At 42.5% G+C, this 26,404-nt stretch overlaps 1 protein-coding gene across 23 annotated transcripts in view; it reads right to left on the reverse strand.

The window, feature by feature from the left end:
• Positions 1–26,404, reverse strand: part of LOC116243858 (uncharacterized) — a 654,784-nt gene that overhangs the window by 69,267 nt on the left and 559,113 nt on the right. For 17 of the 23 annotated variants that reach the window (XR_016470625.1, XR_016470616.1, XR_016470618.1 and 14 more), the window contains 5 exons: positions 12,188–12,289; positions 9,095–9,238; positions 7,094–7,181; positions 3,909–4,150; positions 2,104–2,234 (listed from right to left, as the gene is read on the reverse strand). Coding sequence is in view for 1 of the 23 variants with exons in the window: in XM_090149389.1 (XP_090005515.1) it covers positions 9,179–9,238; positions 12,188–12,289 (162 nt within the window). In the remaining 22 variants the exon portion in view is untranslated. Of the gene's footprint in view, positions 1–2,103; positions 2,235–3,908; positions 4,151–7,093; positions 7,182–8,645; positions 9,239–12,187; positions 12,290–26,404 lie in introns of those variants that run through there. The other 6 variants (XR_016470627.1, XR_016470623.1, XR_016470628.1 and 3 more) reach the window with 4 other exon arrangements.

The raw sequence follows: 26,404 nt of genomic DNA on the forward strand, positions 1-26,404 counted from the left end.
GGAAATCTGCAGGGGAACAAAGAGGAGAATCTGGTTCTTCCTAGTTCATGCCCCAACAGCTGGCCCCAGCTCAGTGACACATGGAAATGTGCCTTTAGTCCCACTGCAAAATACTTCAAATTGCAAACTTCCTACTGTCCTCCGAGAGTGTTTTATTTGTGGAAACTTTTAAAAAAACAGTCATTCTATAATGGCTATGGAAAGTTGTTTTCTTGTAAAATTGTAAATAAAGCAGTACTTATATTATTGTTATAATCTTTCTGGTCCTCAGTGACAGGGTGACCCCCGTTGGTGTACGGAAATGGAGCAATTCATGAGTAATGGACCGTTTCCTGACATGCATATGCTGCAGCCCATCTTTTGTTCTCGGATCTTCAGGGACTATCTCTTATCATAGGTCTTTCCCCCCATGGAGAAATGCTTGGAGATTGCTTTAGGTAACACAGCAGTGGGTAACTGTCAAAGCCAACTTAAATTAAAGAATCTTTTCAGCAGTTCTGAGTATGCCATTAGTGGACAACTGCAGGGGTAAACGATTTAATTCAAAGAGCTTTAAGCTTAGAAATGTTTGGGTTTCAGACCTATCTCACAAATAGGGACCACTACCTTGTCCTCATGAGCACCCGAAACTCCCATTGGAAACCACAGGGCTCTGTTTTATGATCAATGGTCTTTGCAGGAAATACCACTTTGAGGACTGAATTCATGACCTAACAGAGAAGGCCAAACCCTTGCTGTTGCCTTATGTTTCAGGGGATGTCCACCTTTCCTACACAAACAGATGGCACTGCAACAACAGCCCTCTGGGGAGGTTTTGTGGATGCACAGTTCACAGTGAGCATAAAACAGTAAAACCAGACCAAAAACTTTCATTACCCAGCGATGCAAGTCACAACAGCAGGGTTAAATCTGTTTCTATTTAGACAATATCTGGAACAGCGTTTTATTATACAGCCTGTAAAGCACTGCCTGTGCATGGGTGGAAAGTACATTGTCTCCTTAAATAAAGAACTGGGGCAGGATTGTTTGGCACTTTTTTTTTTTTTCTTCTTGTTTTTGCTTTAACCATAAACACAAAGTAACCATTTCTCCATAACATTGAACTCTTTGTGGCCTTCCTAGAAACAATAAAAGTAGCCAAAAATAAACAACTACTTAGAATAAATATTAACTCAGAGACCTTTAAAATATGAAGAAAGCTGTCTCCTCAATATCGTCTCTTCCCTGATAATGCAAAAGCCACCCCATGGGGTTTAATACCCAGGGATTTCAAGGCTTCAGGGTGTCTTATGATGCTCACTCCCCGCAGGCTGAATGCCAGGCTTTGTGACTGGCTCTGTCTTAAAAGACAGAGTCCTAATCACTTTCAACTTCTCTAATTCTTTGCATTCCTTCCTAGCAAAATAACTGCCTGCCTCATAATGGTAGAAACATTTGGAGACTAAAAGAAACAAACATAAAATAATCAATTTTCAAGGTCCACTTGCAGACGGAGGGACTGTTTATGAAACATTTACTGTTCAGTTGCAGGAGAAAATCTTAACAGTAAAAGGGGAAGCATGGAAATACTAGAGAGATTTTTTGTGAGGGGGTGGGTGTGGGCATTAAAAATCTCCTGCTCCACAGCTCAGATGATTGGCTTTTCCAGCACGTAGATGCTATCCACATGTTACCCAAGGAAACATGCATTTTAAGCTTTGCAGAGTGAGGAGGGCTACTACCTCTCACACAAAACAGAATGGGTTTGCTGACCACCAGGCTGTGGGTTCAGCCTGTAAAACATCCCAAGCTTCAGCCTGGCCAGACCAAGCAGTGACTGCAGCACGGCCCTGGCAGCAGAGTTCACCCCTCTACCAAGTGCTTCTCTTGCACAGGTTCTAGTTTCTGAAACAAAGCCTCCTGCTGGGTTCTGACTCATCATTTCTGCAGATTTCCCATTAATAGAGGACAAGAGACTGATCTTCCAAGCTAGGGTCCACTTCTGGTTTCCCCCCTTTTTACACCACACACACAAGAGTTCTGGGAGCAGTGGTACCCGTCACAAAGGATGCCACAGGATGGAAATACTTCTGGTTAAAGTCTTATCACTTCAGCAGCACTGACCACGCTTCTGATCATAGCTTGTAATCTCTCTCCAAGCACTGCCTTCCGCCCATCATCTCAGAGGTTTGATATTTTGATAGCCTTATCCCCTCTTGGATCTGGATTTGATCTTTATCTTCTGTGGTAACATTCTAAGAATTAGAAAAGGAAAAAAAAAAAAAAGAAAAAAAAAGAGCTTTTATTGGCTTAATTTAGAAGTAAGACTTGCTTTTCAATTCCAGTTAAATAATTCATTTAAATCTTGCCAAAGATGCTGGAAAACTAATGTGTACAGATGAGAAACAACCTTTCTAAAAATATGAATGGAAAACATCCAGTCTTTCCTGTTATGTTTATAGTTTTCCCTTACAGCATCGCATTAAAATTACAAGCTCTCATGTGGTATAATTTGGTTACATCCCCTAAAGACACAGGAAAATAGTCCCAAAGGAACTCTACCCCAGTGAGAACTGAAGGCACTGAGTACATCACTCAGGAACATCTCTTTTTTGATTGTTAGTGAGTGGGAATACTGGTTTCTTGCCTAGACCTCCCCAGACCTCCCTTCCCATATGTGTGAAGATGGAGCTAGATGGGGTAGCCCAGCTCACAGGTCTCTCTTACAAAGATCCATTTGTCTGGGTTTTGAGGTCTGTTACCTTTACCCACACTGAGTTCTGAGAGCAAAAGGTAACTGTGTCCAACTAACAATGAGGTGAGAGGAGGTCCCAAGTATAGGTAGCACATCCATGAGTGACAAAGACCGGAACTCACCTTCACACGTGGAGACGTTCCTCTCTTACCATTTCCAACCCAATGAGCAAAAGTTTTCAAAAGCACTCAACAGTGGCCTAATGCTGTTCCCCCTGGGGCTAATGCCAAAACCAGTGATGTTTGCTCAGCCTTGAGGGCTCTGGAAAGCCTGATCTGCTGATGGTGAACCTCTGAAGACCAACCTGCCTTGGGCATCTTCCCTATTCATGTTCAGCTCCCTGCTATCCCTCAATTTGTAAGATCAGGACTACACTGATCTTACCCCACTTGTCTGTGGGCAAACAATCAATTCTTGATGTGCACAAGAGTTCATGGTAAATGCATTAAACTTCTTAGATCTGTAAATAAGTGCACAAGCCATATTAGACCCTGATATAATGCAACAGATAAGTTCAGTGATTAACTTTTAACATACAAGCAATGCCACTGAAGTCATTTTAACAAAATTATGTATCTCCCTTCATTTTGTATGCTTAACATTAAGCTCATAGTTAAGTGCCTGACTAATTAATTCTCTCTCTATGTACTTTAACTCAGGCTTGTTTGGGTCATTCAGTGCCGTCTTACACAGATAAACAACAGTACAGCTTCTCTAAAACAATAGGCTGAAACCCATTTGCATGCACTGAGACTCTAACGGGTGCCTCAGGATCTGTTTTCCCACGAAATATGACCTTCAACTTCTCTCACTACATTTATGGACAGTTTATCACTCAAGAAGCTGAACCTGCCCTTCTCAAGATATCACAGTTTCTGGATTTTGTCTCAGTGCTGGCAGGATATGGGCTGCATTACCAAGCCCTCCATGCAGAGGATTCCCAGTGCAGGCACATAGATTTCAATGGGTTGCACTACCTCAGTGGAGAGAATTTATTCAATCTACAACATTCTTCTAGTTAATTGTGCTGTAAAGTCACTTCATATACACAACTATCATAAGAACTGGTTTCTAACGAATACACTTTTCAAACCTCTAATAGGGAATTTACATAAGTACCAGCAAGAACTGGTTTATGGCTTTCATTTCTCAGGCAAGGGAGTAAGAATCTTACCTACAGCCAGAAACAAGTCCCCCACTCCTGATACGCCTGTGGATGGATGAACCAGGTCCTGTGTGCAGGGATAAGTCCCAGCCCCGTCACCTGGCTCAGTGTTATAGATGAACTGATGAGGATGAGCTGCAGACCCCTTCCCCTTGCTGAAGAGAAGAAATGCAATCCGTGCTGTGATTCTCCTCTTGCTGCAGGAAACTATGTATAAAGCCACAAGCAATCCTTTGTAGCCGAAGAATCAGCTAAAAAAAATTCAATAATTAGCCAAAGAAGCTAATTGCTGATATTTTGTTAAATAAAAAGAAAACAAAATGCTTTAATGATCTGTGTTGCACGCTGCTCTAAATGTATATTCAAATAAAGCACGTCTCTTATTGAACACATCCAATTCTGGGCTTCCCAGATTCAATATAAATGATTAGACCTGTCTCTCTTTAGACAAATTATCAGTAAGGAAAGCCCTAGAAATATTTTCTTGTGAAATACAGTGCTATTTCTTTAAATAAAGGGCTCTGGCAGTTCTGTGAGGCAGTTAGCTTAGCGCCATTAATACAGAATACAGTCTATCAGCATTTAGTGAACTCTCCGTGACCCTGGTGGAAAGTAACTACTTTAGCTTACACTTATGAAAAATATTATTAAAAAATGCTTTTGAAATGTAAGCATCATTCATAGTCAGTGTTAAACCAGAGTTATGCTGCCGGCTCCATCAGGCATTTCACCAAAGATGGGGATCACTTGTCTTCTCCGGGGGATGCAGAGGGACTCTGGGAGCAGGAAAGCAGAGCTTCTCAAAGTACCTTGCTCCTCTCCCGCCACATGCACTCACAGGTTGCTTTTTTATTTGCTACATATTTCTTCTTTCAGCAGAAACCTCTCTGACATGGCCTACATATTCAGTTTTGAAGTTCACCTGCTTTGCAACGGAGCAACAAGTATGTGCTGCGCATGAGTACGTCCTGATGTGCCAAGACATGGCCTTCAAGGGTCACAGCTCCTCCCTTGCAGAAGGGCATCCTGGTCAGGAAGGATCTCAGGGAGGAAGCCCAGGGCTGTGTCCGCTCTTCCTGCCTTGCAGAGGAGGAAATTTTAACACTTCTCTGCCAACAAAAGGCAGTAAATGGCTTCCTTTGGTCACCCACACACACACCCTCACTGTCCTCAGGATCACGCCTGCATGCCATGGCTGTTCACCAAGTAGTACACAAGGTCACAGAATAAAACAAGCCCTTGGAGAAACCACCTGAGACGGGGACTTTTGGACGTGGTGCAGCTATCTAGGCCCACATGCATAACACTGCAGGTGTCCAACTGAGATGCAGATGCTTGGCCACTGAGTTACCTGGAACTCCACATAAAGCTGATGGGTCAGGCCCTCACAGAGAACAAATGCACTTCTCTGAGGTATCTCTGGGAGCATCTACTTCTCAACTGAACGCATAAGGGCACCTTTGTGCCTAATTCAGCCTCTTAATTCGGACATCTCCATTAAGCCAGACCTCAGTCCAAGCTTTAGCAGTTGCAAACTGAAATCAGGAAGCTCTTGCAGTCTCCTTATTTGTGTAACATTCAGGAAAGACATCTGGTGACGGGAGCTGAGCCCTCAGCCTGCAGCATCAGTGCTTCTGTGGATAAGCACACAGGGACTGCCTGTCTGAGCCCTCTGTGTCAGAAATATGGGTTTTCTGCATTTGGAAGAGGGCCACCATTGGAAGCTGAACCTGGCCAGACCAGTTAGTAACATTCTCACGATAAACAGAGCTGTGCATTACTTGGGCCACTGGCTGATTATAATAGCTATGAAATTACCCAATTTAGTTCACCACGTCAATAAAATTTATACAAAAATACCACCAGAATCTTGGCTAACATATGGATAACTGTATGAAAGTTACCCAAGCCAATGTGACAACCATTTAAGAGGACTAACCTCTGTCATACGGTTTTCATTTTATGTGTATGCTATACAAACACAACCACCACAAATATGCGTTACAGGCTGCCTGGGACTCACTACCGAGGTGAATTAGCGCTGCAGTCTGACCTGTTGAAAAGCTTAACCTTTAACCTCCTGGGCAATGGCGGTTGCAATTTGCAAGCCATTCTTGTGTTGAGTGGCTGAAAACATACTTATTTACTTGTGTAAAGCTATAAATGAAATGGGTTGGGTGAGCTCAGCTTACTTCCCAGTTCACAGATCACGTCACAAAACGCTACCACATGTTCGGCAAGTAATTCAGCGTGAGGACTGAACGCTACCGCACTGTGACCCAAATTCACTCTTCAGAGAAAGGAGTTTCTTCTCATCTGGAGTGAACAGGAGAGAATTCTGAGTGACTTCCTTTTTAAGTAACTTCCCACTATGCTTCCAAGAAAAATGAAATTTGAAGAGGTTGTTTGAAAATAAATCATTTTCAATAAATTCTCTCCATATCCCTGCTGATACGCTTCTCATTAGAAGTGTATGTTTCTTCTTGCTGCCTGCTGGTGGGTCTCAGCTCTGACCTGGCTGCATTACCCACGTAAGGTGAAGCATTCAGACATTTCTCCATTTTATCTGCAAAGGCTGCAAGTGGTGCTGCTTAGGATGAACTGCAAAGAGGTAGTTGGGAGGTGGACGGAAATACCATTTTTCACTCTCAGGTTTTGCAAGGTTTATCACTTATCAGTTTTTTGAAAGATGCATCATTTCAGGATGTGAAGCTCTCCCTGCTGGAACTGCTCTTGTCTATCAAATGAAGCCAAATCAGGAGATAACCCAGGTTTAGCAAACTGGATGTTTTGTAATGTAGATAGCAGGATAATAACTATTTCTAGATCAAAGTCGGTGACTAGGCGTTGCTCTTGGCTTGTTGGCCTTTCTGTCTGACTGCATAACCACAGGTAGGCTTGAGTTGCAAAATTCAGATCAGAATGCAAACTCCATAATTTGAGAACTATTTAGTTGCAGAGACCTGGTATGGTTCATGGAGAAGTGAGACAGGAATAAGAATGCTCAGAACCAGGGGCTGTGCACGAACTACAGTCAGCCTGATCGCGTGCTGCAGTCCTGGCCCACCTTCAGCCCCAATGCAGGTAAACTGCATCACACAGTTTTCTGAACAGACTGAAGCCACTTTTTCTTTCGCTCTGTATTTACACTTATGTGTTGAAACAGATCGAAAACATTAACCTTTCATACCTACCATAAAATTCTTCCATTAAAGCAGATACTTCTGATCTTTGTTGTCTGATATTTCAGTTCTTGTTTGAATACTTCTCTCCTTTCAGGCCCTACAATGAAAGAAAGAAGAGTGCCTCAGTGAAGACATAGACAAAAGGGTTTATTTCTCTGCTACTTCAAAAGATTTATGTTATCCAGAAAAAGCTCAAAAGCTCTGGATGAGCCAGGAAGGTTTAGGGAGGGATGCAAGGGAACAGCACACTATATATATTGCTGCTTTTCCCTGCTTTCATATACATACCATAGGCAGCTGTAGCCCTACAAGTTTTAGGTTAAAATATGACACCAGCCCTGGGATATATCAAGGAATATGGAAAGATGACACAATAAACAATAGGGATAGAAAAGGACAGAGCAGAATACGGGTGTACAGACTTCACTTACTTCAGCTGTAGGCACAAAGGAGTCCACAGCTGATGCTGGTGCTGAGATTTCTCTTGGCAGTACCAATGAAAAATAACAGCAGTAAAAATAACACCGTCATTCCAGAACTTGTGACAACCTACTTTCCAGATATTGGTGAAAATTGCAAGACTTGTTTTTTAAAGAAGAAACCTGAATGAAAAATTTCCAATCAAAAACTGCATTTTGAAGAAAAAGTCATCTTGGATGGGATCCATGCATGCCACACTCTTCCACTATATTTAAAAGCTGGTTTCAGAGGTGAATATCAGCATGTGAAACAGCATTACTATTAATGCTAAGGTCATATTTGTTGATTACGAAGAAAGCAGCAGATTTCCTTTGAAGAGAGGAACCAGTATTCCCCATTGGCTGGGAGCTTGCTGCGATAGCTCTGCAGTCAGAGGCTGGCAATAATTACACCTTGGGTTTTGCGGTCATTTTGGATTGGTGTGAACATGATAAATGACATGTTTTAATTTGAACTATTGCTCAGCAGGCCTGTTCAGGTAGGCAATAATTCACTCAAGCAGGCAATAAACCTGAACAGGCAATAGCCCACACTTTGAAGTATGCCAGCAAACTCTTTAGCAACAAAATAAATATGTACATGAACTTCCGCCATAAATTGTCTTTAGTGAGGCAGACCTAGTAAGAGTTTCGGAGCTGGCTTTTCAGGTACTCATGAGGAGCAGAATGAGTCAGTGGGCAGATCCTACTACTGCATTAATTCTTTGAAGCTGGACTAACAAACTGGTCCAATGTTAGGAGGAGTCTTCTGCTCAGTGGAGGCAGAGTGACTAAGCTGGTAAGGCAGTTTTTTCCTTTTACTAACATCAGTAAATTGCCTCCTGTGAAACAACTTATAAGTGATTCTGTTCCTTTGCAGCCTACCAAACTGCAAAAAGGCAGCAGCAATGTGCAGAGAAGGCTTGCTACAGCTCTGAAGAGATACTGGAGGGTCCAAGCAGATCCAACACTCAGTGCTCAGGACACCTGCTGGCAAAGACATGCTTGCACAACACTCTTCTTTACAGTTCTGATTTAACTGTTTTCAAGTCAGGCTGCATAGCAGACATTACATCACTTCAATACTGCAAATGCGACGTTTTCAATCTTTGGGCAAACACATGCATTGTTGTAGTTGCTTAAACTAAGAGTTTCATGAAAATGTCTCCAGACTTGCTGGTAATATGTTTCTGTCTCTGTGGGATGCAGTTGCAAAGGAAAGCAAAAGCGACTTGATTTCTTTTGGCTGCCACAAGGTCTTATTTTCTTCTATGAGGACCTAGATTGCTGTCACTGGTTACCCTAACAGGCCTGAGGTTGGTCTACGTGAAGTTTTTCCACCTTCTGTTTATATGAACAAGGGAAAGAATTTAAAGTCAGAAGAAAAAACAGCAACAGATTAAATGGAAAGAGACAGTCTGTCATCAGCAGGAGATGGCTGTGAGTCCCCATTGTTCTGCTGCCCAAATGTGCTCTTGTTCCAGATACTTCTAGGTGAGATACTTTGAGATACTTCAACATCTGAGACTGTCCCTGGTGCAGGATCCCCCACCTGTTTGCAGACATTCTACATCAAATCATCTTGGACACCAGAGCAGTACGTGCCACCATCCTATGGCTGCTGGGAGGAACCTCTTTATGGTGATTCACCATGCTGGGCACAATGTTCTTTGCCTCCCCAGTGGTGACCATTTGCCTTTAGAAAGAAAAAGAAAATGAATTTCCATGCTGGGCTTTGAATCCAGATTTACATTCTTTCCCTGCGTGAAGTTGCCCAGCTCTGTCACTCTGTTTTGATCCATCGCAGGAGTAAGATCCAGCAGCTTCCTTCCAATGGGAACCTGGACCTGAAAGCCTTCCTTCTCCCTTCCCACACCATCTGGGAGCTAGGATTTTCCATCTTTTGTTAAAATAGTTACTTACAAAAGGAGGAAAGGGTTGAGGGCAGTTCACCGCGTTTATTTCACTTGGTATGTGTTTGCCTTTGCTTAAACACAGGCTTGTTTTCATGCCAAATGACAGTTCTATTTGTTCCCCCACCCCCTTTTTTTTGTGTAGCTTATGTAGAACATCTGGTTTTAAAAGTGTCGCAATTTCTAAACATATTCTAACGCTCTTGGGATCAGAATATCAACAACTGTCTATTGCGGTAAACCGCATGTCTGGAAAACATTCCTGCAAACTGAGTTCTTAAATAAACATAAAGCATCCATAACACATAATGCAAAGCAACATTCACTCATAAACTCAATATTTAGACCAGATGAGGTGCAAAATATGGTTTCTCTAGACTGAGCCACCACAATTTACAGTAACATTGATGGGCTTTCCGTTGTATACAAGAGAGGGCAGAGGTGTGGCATGCAGATTGCAGCCTTTCTTTTAAGAGCTCGTTCTGCATTTAAGTCCCATCCTTAGGGGTTTGCTTCAGTTGGAGTAGGAAAACCAGGGCTACATTCTCCCAAAAATTTCTATGGTTATTAGAAAGTAGGAATCTAAAAAGGAATGGCAAAGGACTGACACATTAGAAATGCCTATATCTGATAAGCCTGCTGATCTTGTGTAATATCTGCATCTATGCTAATTATCTGCATGCATGTGTCTGAAATCCAGAGGCAATTCAGAGATAGCTTAAAGATTAAATAAACTGAATAAGATGGTGAAAGGAAAATTGCAGTAAATTGGTCTGAGTGGGAAGCTTTTGTTATTTTCAATCATTATTATTATTTATAGGGTGTGGAAAGTGGAACCATAAGCAACTTTATAGAGATATGCAGTCATGCTTAAAAAAAAATGGTTTCATTTTGAAACTCCTCTCCACACTGGTTTCAGAAGCCCTATTTGTAATAAGGAATAGTACCAAAGCGAATAATCACTTCAAACCACTTTTTAGTATATTGGTGGCTGATGAAGTTTGTTGCCTGGAAATGGAAATGCTGAAAACTCATTAAACAATTGCTACATGCTATAAATATCTTTTGATTATTTTTACAGATTGCTATTTCTTATAAATATTACCACCCTCTCCCTAAAAAAAAAAAATAATCCAAATGCCTTTCTCCAATTAACCCTTTAAGAATTTCCACCCATGTTCACGTAAATATTTCTTACAAGGAAAAAAGATGAACACATACACTAAGGCTGATATAATTACATTTGAAGGCTACTGAGAAGTCTACTGAATCCAGCTCTTTTGGCATCTCAGAGTTAAGGTTTATCAAGAGAAAAATGAAAAATTAAGACAGGCCTTATCATTTCATTCCCTAATATTAAAAAGGGCTGGATCATTTTTTTTGATGATTAACATCTGTAGTTATGTAAGGTAAGATAAGGATATTAGAACATCTTGCTTCCCTGTATAAAGAAGATCATCTGAACAGTATGCAAATGAGGGCCTCCACCCTAATGCCCCATTATGCAACTGAATAGATGGTTTGGCCCCAATCCTGCACATATTAGGATGAAAATACCCCCACACCATGTTCATCACTAGTGATACATACCACACACTGGACCTAAGTGATGGCTGGGGGACAGATTACAATTGCTTTGAAGACTGAAGACTGCTCCGAGATTGGTGAAATTTTAGGTATCACAAGGATAAATGCTCAAGTTATATTTTTCACCTCTTCCATAACAAACTCAAAATTTTGCACCGCTGATGTAGGTTACTGGACTGACCCAGTGTAACTGGAACTGATTCTCCATAGATGCTCAAACAAATGGTTTCTAGAAAGCAAGCCCATTTTTAGTTTACTGGAAGCAAGCAAACTTTTAACAAATCAACCAGAGTGAGAAGGACTGAGCATTCAGCCGAACATATTTCAAGCTTGAAACAACTGGGCTCTAATGCAAAGCAGATTTGTGCCAACCTGGAGGGACTTGGCCATCATGGCACTCCCTTGGGATTCACATTGTGACAACCCAACGGCTCGGCGTCTTGCTTCTGTGAGTGACACTACACGGCATGCACTGCCCGCAATTGCTATTAGTAGGCTGCAGTCACCCCTACAAAACAACTGCTTTTTGCCAAGTCTAATCACTATACCATACACTTGAGCTTCTTGAATGAGGGGTTCTCATTCAAGCATGTAGTTTATTCAAAAACACATGCTGCATTCATTATAGCTGAATATTAACAAACACCTTGAATTCTTGCACGACTATTGGTATCAGGTCTCTTGGCTGCAGCTAGGACAGAATGCCTTGTGGGAAGTTTGATGCCCAGCCAGGGCTCAGATTACAAAGCATACACAGCTTTTTTTCAATATATTGAAGAATCCACTGAATGTTACGTATCATCAAAGTACTTCCTAAACACATGTGGTTCTCCAAAATGTTTATGTTGGGATTGCAATGACTCTGGAAAAATCCAGCTTTCCTTTTCCAGAAGCTACAAAACAGCAATTACTCTATTGAGGGCTGTTTTAAAGACATAACCGTTCCATAATACGTGTGTGTGTGTGTGTATTATTTTGGGAGGAAAGGAAGAGAGAATCTTGACAGTTTTGATAAAAGCTTGAAAGAAAATATAAAAAATAAGCTCACACAAAGGACAGTTTAGAGCTTAGGCTGTATATTGCAGCGTCCTGTTCACTCTAAGTTTGAGGCAATCACTGGTGTATTGCTACACAATCATAACTACCAGCATTTTCCAGGAATCTGATCTATCTGTAGGTTTGTACGACCTCTGTTGCTTGAAGACTTGACAACTTTGCAAATTCTTGTGTCTCTTCACACAGCTTTCCTGTGGAGCACAAGAAAAGTTTTTTTGTACTTTCAAGGCTGTCAAACTATCACAAATGTAAATAAAGGCAGAGAGGAAGCCTGTGATTGCTAAGAGTGGAAACAGGATCACCTGAACACTGGTTCCATGCCTTACCTCTGAGATTGCCCTTGCTCTGCACACACAGTGAACCCCCATCTTATTGAGACTCATTACATTAACATATTTCTCAAAGCTGCATCCAATATAATATCCCATTTCTCCAAATACCCCGTTTCTTCAAAGTATGTCTTTGACATCTTCTGTTGAGTAATCTAGAAATAAATGTTTCTGTTATTATTCCTAAAGGTGTAATATTATTTACGGTAAAGGGTCATGAATACTGACTTCTCCCACAGCCTGGAGCCAGCATTCTCCCCAGTTTCTGTTCCACCCTATTGCAATCTATTTCCCTGACCTCAAGGATTACCTCGTAGCCTCTGCAAAGCCACTGCCTGGCCCACCAGAGAGCCCCGGTGCAGCTGTAACCTGCTGAGCAAACGGAGAGCACTTAGGTGTGACACTGCTCACAGACAGCACCTGTGCACGGCCCAAGTGTTTGCTCACACATTAGTTGTGCAGTGGGAAGTCTCTCACCCAACCGCTCTCACTGAGATTGTCCTGCTACGCTCTGCCCTTGAGAGGCTCCATCTGGAGTACTGCGTCCAGGACTGGGGCCCCCAGTACAGGAAGGATGCAGAGCCGTTGGAGTGGTTCCAGAGGAGGGTCATGAGGATGACCAGAGAGCTGGAGCTGAGCTTGTTCAGCCTAGAGAAGATAAGGCTCCAGGGAGACCTCATTGCAGCCTTCCAGTACTTGAAGGGAGCATATAAACAGGAGGGGGACAGACTTTTTACATAGCTTGACGGTAACAGGACAAGGGAAAATGGCTTTAAACTAAAAGAAGGGAGATTCAGGTTCAACATTAAGAAGAAATTCTTCACTCAGAGGGCGGTGAGGCTGTGGCACTCTGCCACTCTGCCCTGAGCAGCCTCATCTGGTGGGTGGCAACCAGCCCATAGGGGTTAGAATAGGTAATCTTTAAGGTCTCTTCCAATCTAAACCACTCTATGATTCACCCAAATCCCTGGTGTGAGCTCAGCTTGGATTTAAAGGAAGCCAGGTCCCTAGCTATGACACACAACAGCAGGCTGGTATCAGCCCAGCCCTGGTATTGAACTGAAATATGCCTTGAGATAAGTGAGCAAGGGGATGGCCTCTAAAAAACACAGCTCATGGATTTTGCATAGGATTAGGCAAAAACTTCCTTCTGTTTTTATAAATATTGACAAAAGGAAACAGGAAGATAGGTCTGTCCATAAAGAAGAGGTCTATTAATGCTGCTTTATTCAAGTGATAGTTTTATCTCTGTATTAAAACAAAAAGGGTAATGCTAGATATTACTTTTTTTTATCTTGATAGTTCTAAATCTCATAAAATATTAGTATCTGTATCAGCTATAAAAATTAACAGCTCCAGATCCTTCAGTGTCGTGCTCCTCAATTTCATTTTATCACCAGTTTTTCAGTTGTCTGTGCATGTACGTGTATGTGTGTGTGCACATGCACACACATCCCTCCCTTTGCAAGCTGCTTGGCTGGTGATGAATAGGCTTATAATTGCTCAGCAAGGCTGTGCAGGAGGGCTTGCGAGTGGCACTCCTGATTCCTTTACATCAGAGGTCACTATTGTACAGTAAGATCCTGATAGGAGATTGTGATAACATGATGGGAAAAAAAAAAAAAGAAAGAAAGAAGGAAAGAGAGAAAACTGGCTTTATGGCACGGATTGTTCCACAGTTAAATAATTTTCTAGGCTTAAAACTGAAAAATTCTGTCTGGCATCTCAGTCCAAAACTGCCCTTTAAAAATGTTTGGGAGCCAATGTAAACACCAAACTCACTATGCTGTTTGTATGCACTTACTCAATCTAACCTTTATTAACAATTAATCTATCAAATTTCAATGCCTATAAAATCCCCTGAGGAATAAGCCCTGCTGGAAGCCTGTATCTAGAAAACAAAATCTGCAATTACTGGCATTATTTTTTGATGCAGAGTCAAATTTAAACAGAGTTTTACAGACCGGAGCATCAATTTGCATTTTCTACTGTCTAAAGGCATTGGAGTCCCTCGTTAAAGCACACATACAGTGTAAATGCATACGAACTACAGGAGGCAGCCAGTACATATGGAACAGATAAAGGCCACATAACTTATTGAACCTTGTGGCCTGCTGATGTAACAAAATAAGCTTTGCAATGAGCAGTAAGATCTTAACATCAGCTCACTCTTTTGCTGGAGTGTAATAGATGATAGCTCTCTTAGGGCCAGATTTGGATCCCCATGTTTATCAGGAGTCTTACTTCAGGCTCTGGCCCTCAGTACACTGAATGAGGGATTTAGAAACGTTCATTTGTAATATTTTCTCTGCTCTGAGCAAAGTGCAGTAAGAGGCAGCTGGAAGGTTCCGTGTTCCAGCAGCCGAGGGGAAGGAGACCCTGCGAGCAGCTATACAAAATCTTTACAGAATGGATGAGTCCTCTTCCAAACAGCTTTTTGTCAGTTTAACAGCAATTTGGCCTGAACTGGCTAATCACTTAAATCAACCCTTTGCTGAATTTTTTAAACCAGGAGGGTTAAACTCTACCAGCCAGACCTAGCAGTGTGTGCCATCACCTTTTCCTGCTAGCAGGGAGTCCGTCGTTCTTGAGAGATGCCCAATTTCTGTCTCTTTCTGGTCCCCTTCTGTAGGTTTCTTGACAGTTTTTTTGTTTTTTTAACTCAGCCTTCCCTGGATTCAAAGTCTAATCTCACTAGGATTGTTAGTCAAGAAATCAGCCCATGAGAGTTTGGTGTAAGGATACAGGAGAAAGTTCTTGCACACCTTAAGCCTGGTACTAATGGAAACACCCTAAATGCTGATCTAGACCACAATAAGGCAAAGCTTAGAGGGAAAATCTAAGGAATCTCAAGAAGCCAAAGAGCTGATCCTATTTGTATGCCACCTGTCACCTGTGCAGGTGAAGAGATTTCAGCCTCCAAGGGCAAACTCTCTACCTTTGTGCCTTAAAGAAATGCTCCTGATTATAAACCTTGGCTGTGGAAGTTTGCTGGTAGCAGATCTATTAAAACAAAGAGACTTTATTGCTTGAGGAAATGTGTTTTGAATGGAAAGTACAGGTCTGAGAGGAATGGGTGGCTATTTACTATGCTGCATTTCCAGCAGCAATCTCTACATGCTTTTCTTTCCTTGTTTATTTTCACTCTTTTCTTGGGAAGTAACTCAGAGCTTCAAACCTCAGCTTATAGGAAAAGTTAAGCTGAAAACCTTTTGTGAAATTGTATTTCATTCCAGCATCCTAGAGGCCTGTCCTGTATTCCCTCCCCAGAATCCATCTACATCCTAACAGACACTACAAAAGAGAAGGTTGATGCTATTGTTGTTCTACAAATGCATTTACAACTTTGCATTCAGTAAACGTCCACCTTCTCTCCATGAAAAACAGAGTATATTATAAACCCATTCCTGCTCTGGAAATGCACTTCTTGTTCACTAGGCTACACTCACATGTCTATACTGTCCACTGGAACAAAGTGACCAAACCACAGGGCAAATTAAATGTAAGTACATTTGAATCCATTCATAATATAGCTGATATCTATAAAAAGCAGCTTCTAATTTTCCATTTTCAGAAATCTGCAGGGAATGAGAAGTACATTTCGAGATTATGCACAAACTGAAAGCTCTGAAAATCTTGCAAATACTGAAATTGATGTAGATGGCTCTTCTGGGCAAATAACATCTCCGGAGAAAAGACAGAAGCTCAATGGCAGTTGCCTAAGGTAAGAAGGGCCGAATAAAAAGGATTCCTCATCCTGGCAGTGAAAGAAATACAAGTCAAATGAGATCTAATCCAGCTCAGGAGTCAGGCAGGTCAGTCTCAAGCCCAGACGAGAAAGAAAAGGTCATGGGCACCAGTGGCATAAGCAGATAAAAAGATCCAACAACAGCATGGAGACATGCCCCCACTGAGTAAACAGAGCAAGGTCACTCAGCTCTCAGCTCTTCCACAGCTGTGGCAGTGTCACGGATTGGCAAGGAACGCTGTGAAGCCCTGTTGAAAACATCAAGTCACCATCTGGTGGTATTCTCCAAATAATCTTCCATTCTGACACACCAAGAAGATGATTCAGCAAAAGAAGAACAGTCATCCACAATACAGTGATGCATGTTAGTTCACAAATAATAGGAACTCATTTTTCACTTCCATGATGCTGTCCACAGTGTGGGCAGCAGTCAAGAGCCCCTTCTTTCTAAGGTCATTGTTTTAGTTTAGGAGATGAGACATAAACCCTTTCGAATCAACTATTGTTTTAATCCAGTTGGATCTTTTCTTGCTTGTTTGTTTTCGTAACATACAACCTGTGAACATTTCTTCCAAGGAACTACTGAGATGCACAGACTGATCATAAAGCTCTGATAAGAGCCTGCAGTCTAACCGCTGTGAGCACTGCTTCAATCCTGATCCCCTTCATCTTCCAAGGGTTGATACACTTCATTCCATTTTGCTTATATCTTGCTGACTTCTTAAAGAAAAGTCTAAAAGCAAGGGTTCTTTGTGATTCCTCCTCACAGAACATAGGTCTCAGTATCACTCCACATACGAGAGAAATACAGATCTTTCTTTCCTCAGGGAACAGATCTCCAGAAAATAAAGACCTACAAGAGAATTCTCAAAGTTCAATATCATAGCATTACATATTTCTTTCTTTTTTTCTTTTTTTTTTAATCTAATCCTCTGTACAACACTTCATAAAGTTTTAAAGGGGGTTATGCATTTTCTATAAAGTCCTGTAATGGCACGTTCCCCCATTAAGCCTTTATTCTATAACCTGTTCTGTATTTCCATGCTTCCCTGTAGCATTTCAGTAATGTAACCTCAAGATGAAACATACTACTGAAATGTTAAAATAGTTTCAAAGTCTTTATTTAATAAGTTTCTACCATTAAAGGATAGGAATTATATGAGAAGTTTGCTGCATAACGCATAAGAAAACAATTATTTAGATAAAGAAGATCTGAACGGCTTATATATTCCTTGTTCTTCAACCCATTACATGACATCATTTTAATATAAAAGTACTTTGTAATTATGATGCCTTCCCTGATAATTCTTTGTTGTACACCACTGAATCTTGCTTATCTGAGCCCAGAGATCTTACACACACCTTAATGAAGTCCCACAAAAAGCCTTCTCAACCCCTCGCTTTGCTTCGGTGTGCTCGAGAAAGCATTTTCTTTAATTTCCACATTTTAAGCTTTAATCTTTGCCTAGAGGGCAGTAAAACAGCATCTCCAGAGAACTCCAATAACTAAATTTGCTTCTCTTACTCAGCGAAGGTCCACGGGTTCTTCCTCAGCGTTTGTAAGGCTGTGCTGAAAGTACAGCCAAACCATAACCAACCCGGCCAGCGTGGCTTGGCACGAGCACGGCGTGGTTCGCCCCGTCTGTCTCCCCACTGACCCAACCAACCAAGTGTGAACCTGCCAAGAGAGAGCCTCCACGCCATCCCTGAAGGGTTTTGTCAACCCTGCTGCCAGCGACCCACCAGCTATGAGGTAGTGTCTTGGTTGGAGATTGCAGGACTAATTCAATTAGTTAATGACGGGGCAGACGCTAATGCTGAGAAGTTGCCGCTCTAGTTTCTGGGCCTAACCGAGGACTGTGAGGAAATGCTGGAAGTAAGACAAGTGCATAACTGTTCCATTGCAAAACTTCAATGTCTGTAAGATTTTCTTCCAGTGAGGTATGCAGCTGAGACGCTGCTTCATGGATCAAAAGCCACCTGGCGAGTGGAACAAGATCTCAGATAGGCAAACAGCCTGAGTGCTCTTTTCTTTTTAACCGAAAAAAATAAAAGAAAATTCAAATCCAAACAATCTCCAGAAATCTCTCCCCAGATCTCTCAAAGATCTGAAGAAAGACACGTGTCCAGTGGGACTCACCTCTCTGTTACCCACCAAAGGGTGTGAGTTCTACAAGAAAACGCACTTGAAGCAGAAGTGGAGTGTTTCTTAGATCACAGCAGATAACACTGAAGTTGAAAATGCTGGAGTCAACGGGAGTGGGGACAGCCCCAGCAAAGAAAAACATCTGGGCAGCAATGCTAATAAACTTGGCTTCTCATAGCCTTTTATACCTCTGCTAAGCCTCTGTCACCCAGCTGGGATGTTATCCCTTAGGAAGGGCATGACTGGAGCCCTTCTCTACCTTGCAGCCTATTTTCATAAATTGTATAGGCACATCTTTGCCAGCATATACCTCTTCTATCTTCTGGTGACATAGAATGAAAGGATTAGAAGTCAGGCAAGGAGGATAAAGATGGACAGAAATAGGATATGGTGATTGTCTCACCCCTCTAGAAAACTAGAAAATGTGCCAGAAGGCAAAATAATTACAAATTATGATAGTTATTTGGAGATAGGAAGACAGAACACATGCAGGAGTGTCATCCCCTCAGTATTTGGAATTACTTAATCTTGCTGGGAGACAGGAACAAAAATAATCATAGACTCACAAGTTAGGGTCATCTCTAGCAGATATTTGCAAATGTTTTCAAGTGCCTGTGCAGAAGGGATAACCTCAGATTGCAGACAGAGGGTGTTACCACTTTCAATCCAGCACTGTTTCTTGTGCAAAGCTCTGGTTATGGTGAGCCACAAGCTGTACTGATTTTCTTTGTGGATGCTTGAGCTTCCCTTCCAAAGCACAGAAAGGTATAGGAGATCTCAACCAAAATCTACTGGAGTTTGAAATATGCCTGGATTAATTTGCTGGAACTCCATTTGTACCGACATTCAACATTCAGAGCAGCCTTGCAGCCATGCACACAAGTTGTGCTGAATAACACAGCCTTCCCTTTTCCCTCTGGCAAAAATGGAGAAGCAAAGGAAGGCTGCTTGTGAAAAGCATTTCATATGCAAGACAGATTAGAACATTAGTGGTGTAATAAAGTAAATAAGATGGCAATTGACCTGAGACATGTGGGGTTTACCCCGATTTTTTGTTTATAGTTGAAGGTCGTAAGCTATACAAACCTCTATTGATCAGAGTCCTCTTTGTTTAAACAGAACCTACTGTATTTATTTGTGCTGTTCCTCTAAAGTCAAACAAAAGGGGACAGTTTTAAGTAAATCTCTGCATGACACTGCTGCCATGTGGTTCATTCACTCAGTATACAGATGTTTTCAATCTGTACAGTTTGTCTTTCATATCCATATGAGATGAAGCAGGCTTGATTTAGGCTGGGAATGATGCCAAAGAGAGAAGATACACCATTAACCCTTAATAAACGACTTACGAAGCATCCCCAGCTTATTCATTAAAAGGACTCCAGGAAGGATTACCAGAACACCTGATGAGCAGTAAGAAGCTTTTACTTGTCTGTAGTATTCTGCAACAGGCACTCACACAGACAACAAAACACTTGGTGCAGGAGATCTTCCCCTTTTATTCTCTCACACATGCTAAAAATAAGCACTACCAACAGTCAGCATTCAGTTAATGAATTGTCAAGAGCTAGATGGGCAGAATTCACTTTGGTTTTATATTGCAATTGATGCGCTGTGAAAAAAGGACCCTGTGCCCTGGGCATCACATGTGTGTACAGAATTAGTTCTTGGTTTATCAACTTACTACTCTGAAAGTACATATTACTGCAGCCTATAGGTATTGCTCAACACACACTACATACAAGAGACAAGACGGTGCCTCTTAACACACTGAGACAGCAGATCAGGAGACTTCCCAAATGCCACATGGGAAGGACATAGAACCACAAAACGAAACAAACTGTCCCAAAATGTAGCCCAGGAAGTTACTCATAAGACCAACCCACCTCCTGTGTTGTTTCCACTCTGCTCTCCCAACCACCCTTTCTCCTAACAACCCATCAAAGCCCTTCACAAGCACTAGAGGCGTGCCAGGCACAGCACTGCGCTTGTTTTGGAGACAGGAATATCAGAAGCAGCTACTGGCTTGGAAGCAAATGGGAAAAAAAGGCCACAGCTTTTTCTCAGGCAGTTTACAGGGCTTCGCATGCTGAGTCTATTCTTATTCTATTATCCGTCAAACAATCTGTTGCATCACTACAAAGAAGAAACTGCTGATCCAACACAACCAATAGACAATCTCATTCAATCACTTTCTTCCTTCATTAAAAGATGCAAAGCCCAGTAGTGAGTTTAAGCCCGCTGCGCCAATCGTAACATCTCTTGATTCGAGCAGGGAGCAGCATGGCTTGGCAAATGGGAAAAATCAGAACTGATTTGTTTCTTCCTCCTACTCCAACTTGGTTAGAAGGGAGAAATTCAGCACATCGCTTAGCTTAAAAAATTCACTGTGGAAGGCCACTGCTCGGGAGCGTGGGCTGAAGCAACTGCTCCTTGCTACGAAGCGTTGTCCCTACAGATTTTATAGCCAATCCCATGCAGTTAGCAGGAGGAAAAGCCTAGGATCTTGGAGTGTATTCTGCCCCATTTCAGGTCACGTTTGAAGAATGGGCTATACATAGTCACATGTATATTCAATTATTCATTCTCCAGGAGGTGTTTCAGTCAGGGAGAGCAGGCTCAGCACATACCATAAAAATACTTCTGTTCCTTACGCTTGAGATCTGCACTACAGGTCAAACGAGCTACACTCAGTCATGGGACATTAAGTCCCTGGATCTTGAACTCCAGCTGACTGCCTCACCCAAGCGTTTGGGCGCAGTGAGCATCTCCCAGCCTGGATGCGGAACGGAGAAGTCAGCGGGCTGGGTTTCTCCTCACCCCGCTGCCAAGAGAGCTGCTCTGCACAGCTCAAACCCTCCCTAGGCACAGCAAAGGCAGGGCTTTTTTCCACCTCCTTCCCCACCGTAAAAACCATCTCCCCCCAGTGCTAATCCCAGTGCAAGAGACACGGCCCTTTTCTCGCTGACTGGGGGGAATTACTTAATTCGGCACAGCTGGCCCAGCCCAGCTCCCCTGGCAGTGCAGGCAGCCAGTGCACGCAGCTGGGAGCCTGTGGCTCAGCCCGCTTTAACCCCTCCCCAGCAGTGCAGCCCGAGGAGGGATTGGGGTGTTCGGATCAGGGATGCACCCAGCTGGCTGCCATCGGGTACCGTGTATGGGGTGTGTGCCCTGAGCTCTGCTCACCGCTCAGAGGAGTGGCTTTGGGTGCCCATCAACATCTGCACATAGCACACATCATCAGGCAGCATGGGGGGTCAGGAGGGAAAGCGAGGGGCAGATTTGCTGTAATTCATAAACCAAGCCAAAAGCAAAAGCAGCCCAGTTCCCAGCCTTTGGCCACCCCAGTCTGCAGGCACGTGGAGCAGACCTTTTAGGAGGTACAGACTCCTTTAAAAAGAAAAGCATGCTGCTTTATGCATAGCATTTCAGCAGAGCTTCAGGGAGCTTATTTCAAAGTAAATCTCTCATTTGAACACGGGGAAAGAGCGGAGGAGCTGGGGAAGCAGGGAGCCACAGCTGCTGGCCCCTGCTTAAGTTTTAAACCAAACCAGAGACAACAGTCAAAGTTGGGACAATCCTGGGTAAACCACAAAAGATGGCAGCACTTCTCATCATCCTAAAACAACAACATTTTTCCAAGTTCTTTTTCAATCAAAAATGCTAGCAAGGCCACCCTGGAATTTGCTACCATTTTTCCTTACCCAAAGCTATTTTTCAACACAAGTATTGAGTTTACATATTAATACACCACTAAAAACAGGATGAAGAGTTCGGAATGCTGGAGTTACTGATTTGTTTGGGATTTTCTACAAAAAAAAAAAAAAAAAAAAAATCTGCTCCACCAATTTTCTTTTTTTTTCTTTTTCCCATTAAGTGACTGTTTCAAATTAATAGAAAGAGGATGCAGCATTTCTTGGGTTGTATTTTATGGGTTTTCCCCACATGTGGAATCTTTTTAAACATGAGAAGCTGTGGGTAATGTTATTATATGCATATTTTAAGTTAACCATTCTTTATATCTTTCTCAAAAGAAAAGATTTACCCTGTTTATGTCTGAGAAAGATGTTTATTTGGAAGATTTACTCCAACCCTAGCGATTTCCTTTACAGGGATGTCAAATGGAAGACTATACTAGCAATTTTATAATTAGAATTAGGGTGGAATAGAAAGTAGTCATTGCTTTTTGCTTTTCTAAATCATGGAAGCTTCCTATAAATCAGACTTGACAGGTTCACGACGTTATTCTCAGTGTTGTTCCTGAGCCAACAGGGCCATTTTTGGGGTGCTGACAGAAGTCACGACCTGCAGTACCAGTGAGCCCATTGGCACGGCTGAGAGATGACAGGAACCCAAACTTTCAGAAGTGGCAGCTAAACTGCAACACACCTATTTGGGGGTGGAGATGAAGAAGGTAAAGAGCAACTGGACAACGTCTAAACACCAAACAGGCAGAGTGATGGCTATTGAAAGCTCCCTGTCTCCAATGGGCTGCTGAGCACCGCCGAAGAGCAAAGTCATGGGTGAGATGGAAGAGGTGAGAGCACCCAACATCAGCAGTTGGAAAAGGATATTTGAAAATTTCTACGTGATCCTTCTCCTCAAAACGGAATTCTTAACAGGAGGTATTACTGGGCTGCTGTGAGCACGAAGAAATTTCTTATTTTTAATTTTAAAACCTTCCTAGCAATATTTTGCCTGTATGCAAAGTGCCAGCAATAGGTGGTACCCATACACCTAAGGAAACATCTACTGCATCTGGCCCCAAATGCCATCTATGCACACATTTTACTTTTCCCCTTCCTCACTAACCTAAAGTCCCAGGGCAAGAAATCTGCTACTTCCAACAAATGAGTTTCTTCAAATAAAGAAAAAAAAACAAACTACATTCAACTGACAGAAACTGAAGAGAAAACTAATTTTATGTAAGGCTTGCCTGCTCTAAAGAAAAATTCATTTTTGGCTCAAGAAAGAAATTTTAATTATACAGGAAAATATATATGGAGTTGTTACTAAGCGATAAGCAGGGAAGCAAGTTTTTGGATTCCAATTTGTATGACTCTGAGATTCGCCTGGGTTCTGGGTTTGGTGTTTCCATGCGTCAGAACTGGCAAGTCACACCGAATGTGGCTCTTATCTCCTTTCTTTGTTGTAGTTCTGTGCTGATTTGAAGTTTCCCAGGCTGGTGACACAAAGCTAATAAGGACGGCTATGAAACCTGCTCACACAGACAGCCCCTTTCCCAATCACCTATCCCTTGAGGCAAGTAAATAATTCAGTTCTGAATTACTGTAGGAAACAGCACTATCATGTCCCCTAGGCAAAAAAGTGAACCATGGATATAGAGTGACCACAGGCTGCAGACATTGGAAAAAAAAGTGGAAAAAAAGAAGGAGTTCCTGTGGTCAATGCAGAGTGGCAGGACCAGGAAAGCTGATGGCCACAGTGCATGGCAGGTAAAAAAGGTGGAGCTTCCAGGACAGAGGTCTCCAAATGTGGCTACCTCTGAGCATCCAGCTACAGGAGCCAAATGACAAGCTAGCTGACCCCAAGTTAAACCTAGGTTTGCTTCTCCAGACATAGGTGGCCTTTTTAAAAAAATAAAATCATGCCCTTTGTAGTGATAACTACAAAATTAGGGTGCTTGCCTACATCAACAGAACTTCCTCACAGAGCCCCTCCAGAGCCATTCTCCATGAATGAGGGCACCCACATTTTGCTTCCTCAGAGTTAGAATGCTCAGCCAAGAAGCAGGATATCCAAATTAGGCTGGAGCAGGCCAGACCATCACGAATCAGAAGTCTGTAGAAAGATCATAAAATAACAGGGTTTTTTTGTTTTTGTTTTTGTTTTTTTTTTTTGTCTCATTTTGTATCATCTCAAAGAACATTTACATTTGTTGCTCAACAGTTTGTACATCCCTTTTTTTTTTTCCTTCCTTTTTTTTTTTTTTTTTTTTTTTTTCCCACTGCTGTCAAACCAAATTGATTTTCAGTCGTTTTAACCTGGATAGGATCAGCATGCCTGCTCCCCCCGGTGAAAAGCCAGGACTGCAAGGAGTTGTCTGAATTCTCCGATCCTTCTGAGGCACAAAGAATTTCTTTGTCTTGTTTCTGAGAGCTGAGGGAGAGATGGCACTTAAGGCTGAATCTCCACCATCCCCCTGGTAAGCACTTCATGCTTTTGCTATTGATAGAGGAGGGAATGCTTTGAGGGCTCACAGTGCAGTTGGCAACATCTTTCCAGGAAAGGACTTCTACTGAGCACGCTTGTGTATGAATTACATCTCAGCCCTAGGGAAGATGGTTTCTTCAGTTCCCCTTCAAGGTCAGTTGTGGGGTAACATATGTTATTCGTCTCTCAGTCTTGTTAACAGAAAATCTGACTGAGCGACATGTGGAAACTGGGAAATGAAAATAAACAACATGAATAAACACATTTAAAAGGGCTTGGGGGGAGACAGAATCCCAACCTGCATGTAACATCCTTACAACAGGACAATGCAAATGACATTTAGGATTTGCATCTTAATGGAGACGGCAAATTTGAACTCTACATGACTTCAGTGCATCTGCTAAGCAAATAGAGCCACTCTTACTGCAGATGTATGGTGTGGAGTCAGTGTAATATCTGGGAACCAGCAAACTCACTGCCATTGTGAACAGCACACTTGTTTTCTTGTTCTTCTGTTTGGACGTTGCTTTTAAAACTCAAAACAGAGCAAGCTTTTGCAGAGATTGCTATGTTTAAATAGATCCTCAGCCCTCCCTCCATTATGTGCAGGAGTAACTTGCAAAGCTCTGTGCTCCCACCTCTGCCTTCCTCACTTCGCCATCCCCTTCACCATCCCCTTAAACAGAGCTGGCTGGACACAGCCACAATGCCCACCCCAAGCTCACCAGGATGAGGACACGGCCCCAAGAGCCAGATAGGATCCCTCCCTCTGCTGCAGAATCCCTGCCCAGGGCAGCATGGATGCAGGTTTCAGCACAGCCTCACTTATTCGCACTTGGGATTTGCTCTGAGTCAACACAACCTGAGGACACGTCAGCAAAGCTGGAATAACCATCTCTGGTACCCAAAGAGGCAGAACCATGACGTGTGCTGATAACAGGGCTGCTGTAGGTGACACAGTCATACGTTCCAGACACCCAGGGCTGCTCTTCCCTGCTTGTAGCAGCTGAAATTATCCCCCATGCTAGTGCTGTAGCCCCACTGCAGCAGTTCTCATCTGCTACAGTCATGTGTGCCATGCCAGCCATACTGAAGAGTTCCCTCAGTGGCTCACCAGTGCTGCAGCACACCCACTCCTTTCCTAAGATTTGGATGCAGATCAGAGCAGCTTGGTTGTAACAGCATTTGGCAGTAAATGTCTACCAAGCAACCTGGCCTGAACAGCTGAAAGGAGAGCAACAATACAAAGTCCTACAAAAAGAGACTCAAAATTCTAGAAGGAAAATTTGGGGCATCCCTTGAACCTCTATATCCTTGTATTACTATTCCTGCCTCACTCATTGCTATGTAACGCTTTTGTTTGCACTCCTTCTCTTTCTCCCTCACTATTAGCAAGGGAGAATCATGAAGTCAGGTTACAAGCATCTGCCTGAGCTTGCGTCTGTGTGTGCAGGCACATAGGGATGGTAGAGCAACCACTAGTACTGCCAAAGGAGAGAGCCGGAGACAGCTAGTGAAAAGAAATACATCTGAGGATAGTGAGCTAGAGGGAAGTGGGTGAGAAAAGTAGAAAAATTATCAAAACAGTTTCTCTCAGCCAGCTGGCATAGCTGCTCTGCTAGTGAAAAACTAGAGGCTTTCAGTGCAGTGTGTTTTGTAAATGGGGCATTACAACTAAATTCAATTATAAAACATCACACAAAAAGGCATTTTAGAATTTTCTATGGGAGCACTGGTGCTGGAACTGAACTGCTTTTAAACGAAACCAAAAGCCTTTGCCTTTGTTATTCATCATGTAACAGCATGGGATGTTTTCAAGCTTCTCAGAAAGTGGAAGACACTAGCTCAAATCTGAGATGAGGAATTCCTCTTAAGGAAAACCCAAGGATCAATCACTGCTCCTGGCTTC

Source organism: Phasianus colchicus, chromosome 13, assembly GCF_987193195.1.
Source record: "Phasianus colchicus chromosome 13, bPhaCol1.hap1.1, whole genome shotgun sequence".
In the NCBI taxonomy this organism is placed as follows: domain Eukaryota; kingdom Metazoa; phylum Chordata; class Aves; order Galliformes; family Phasianidae; genus Phasianus; species Phasianus colchicus.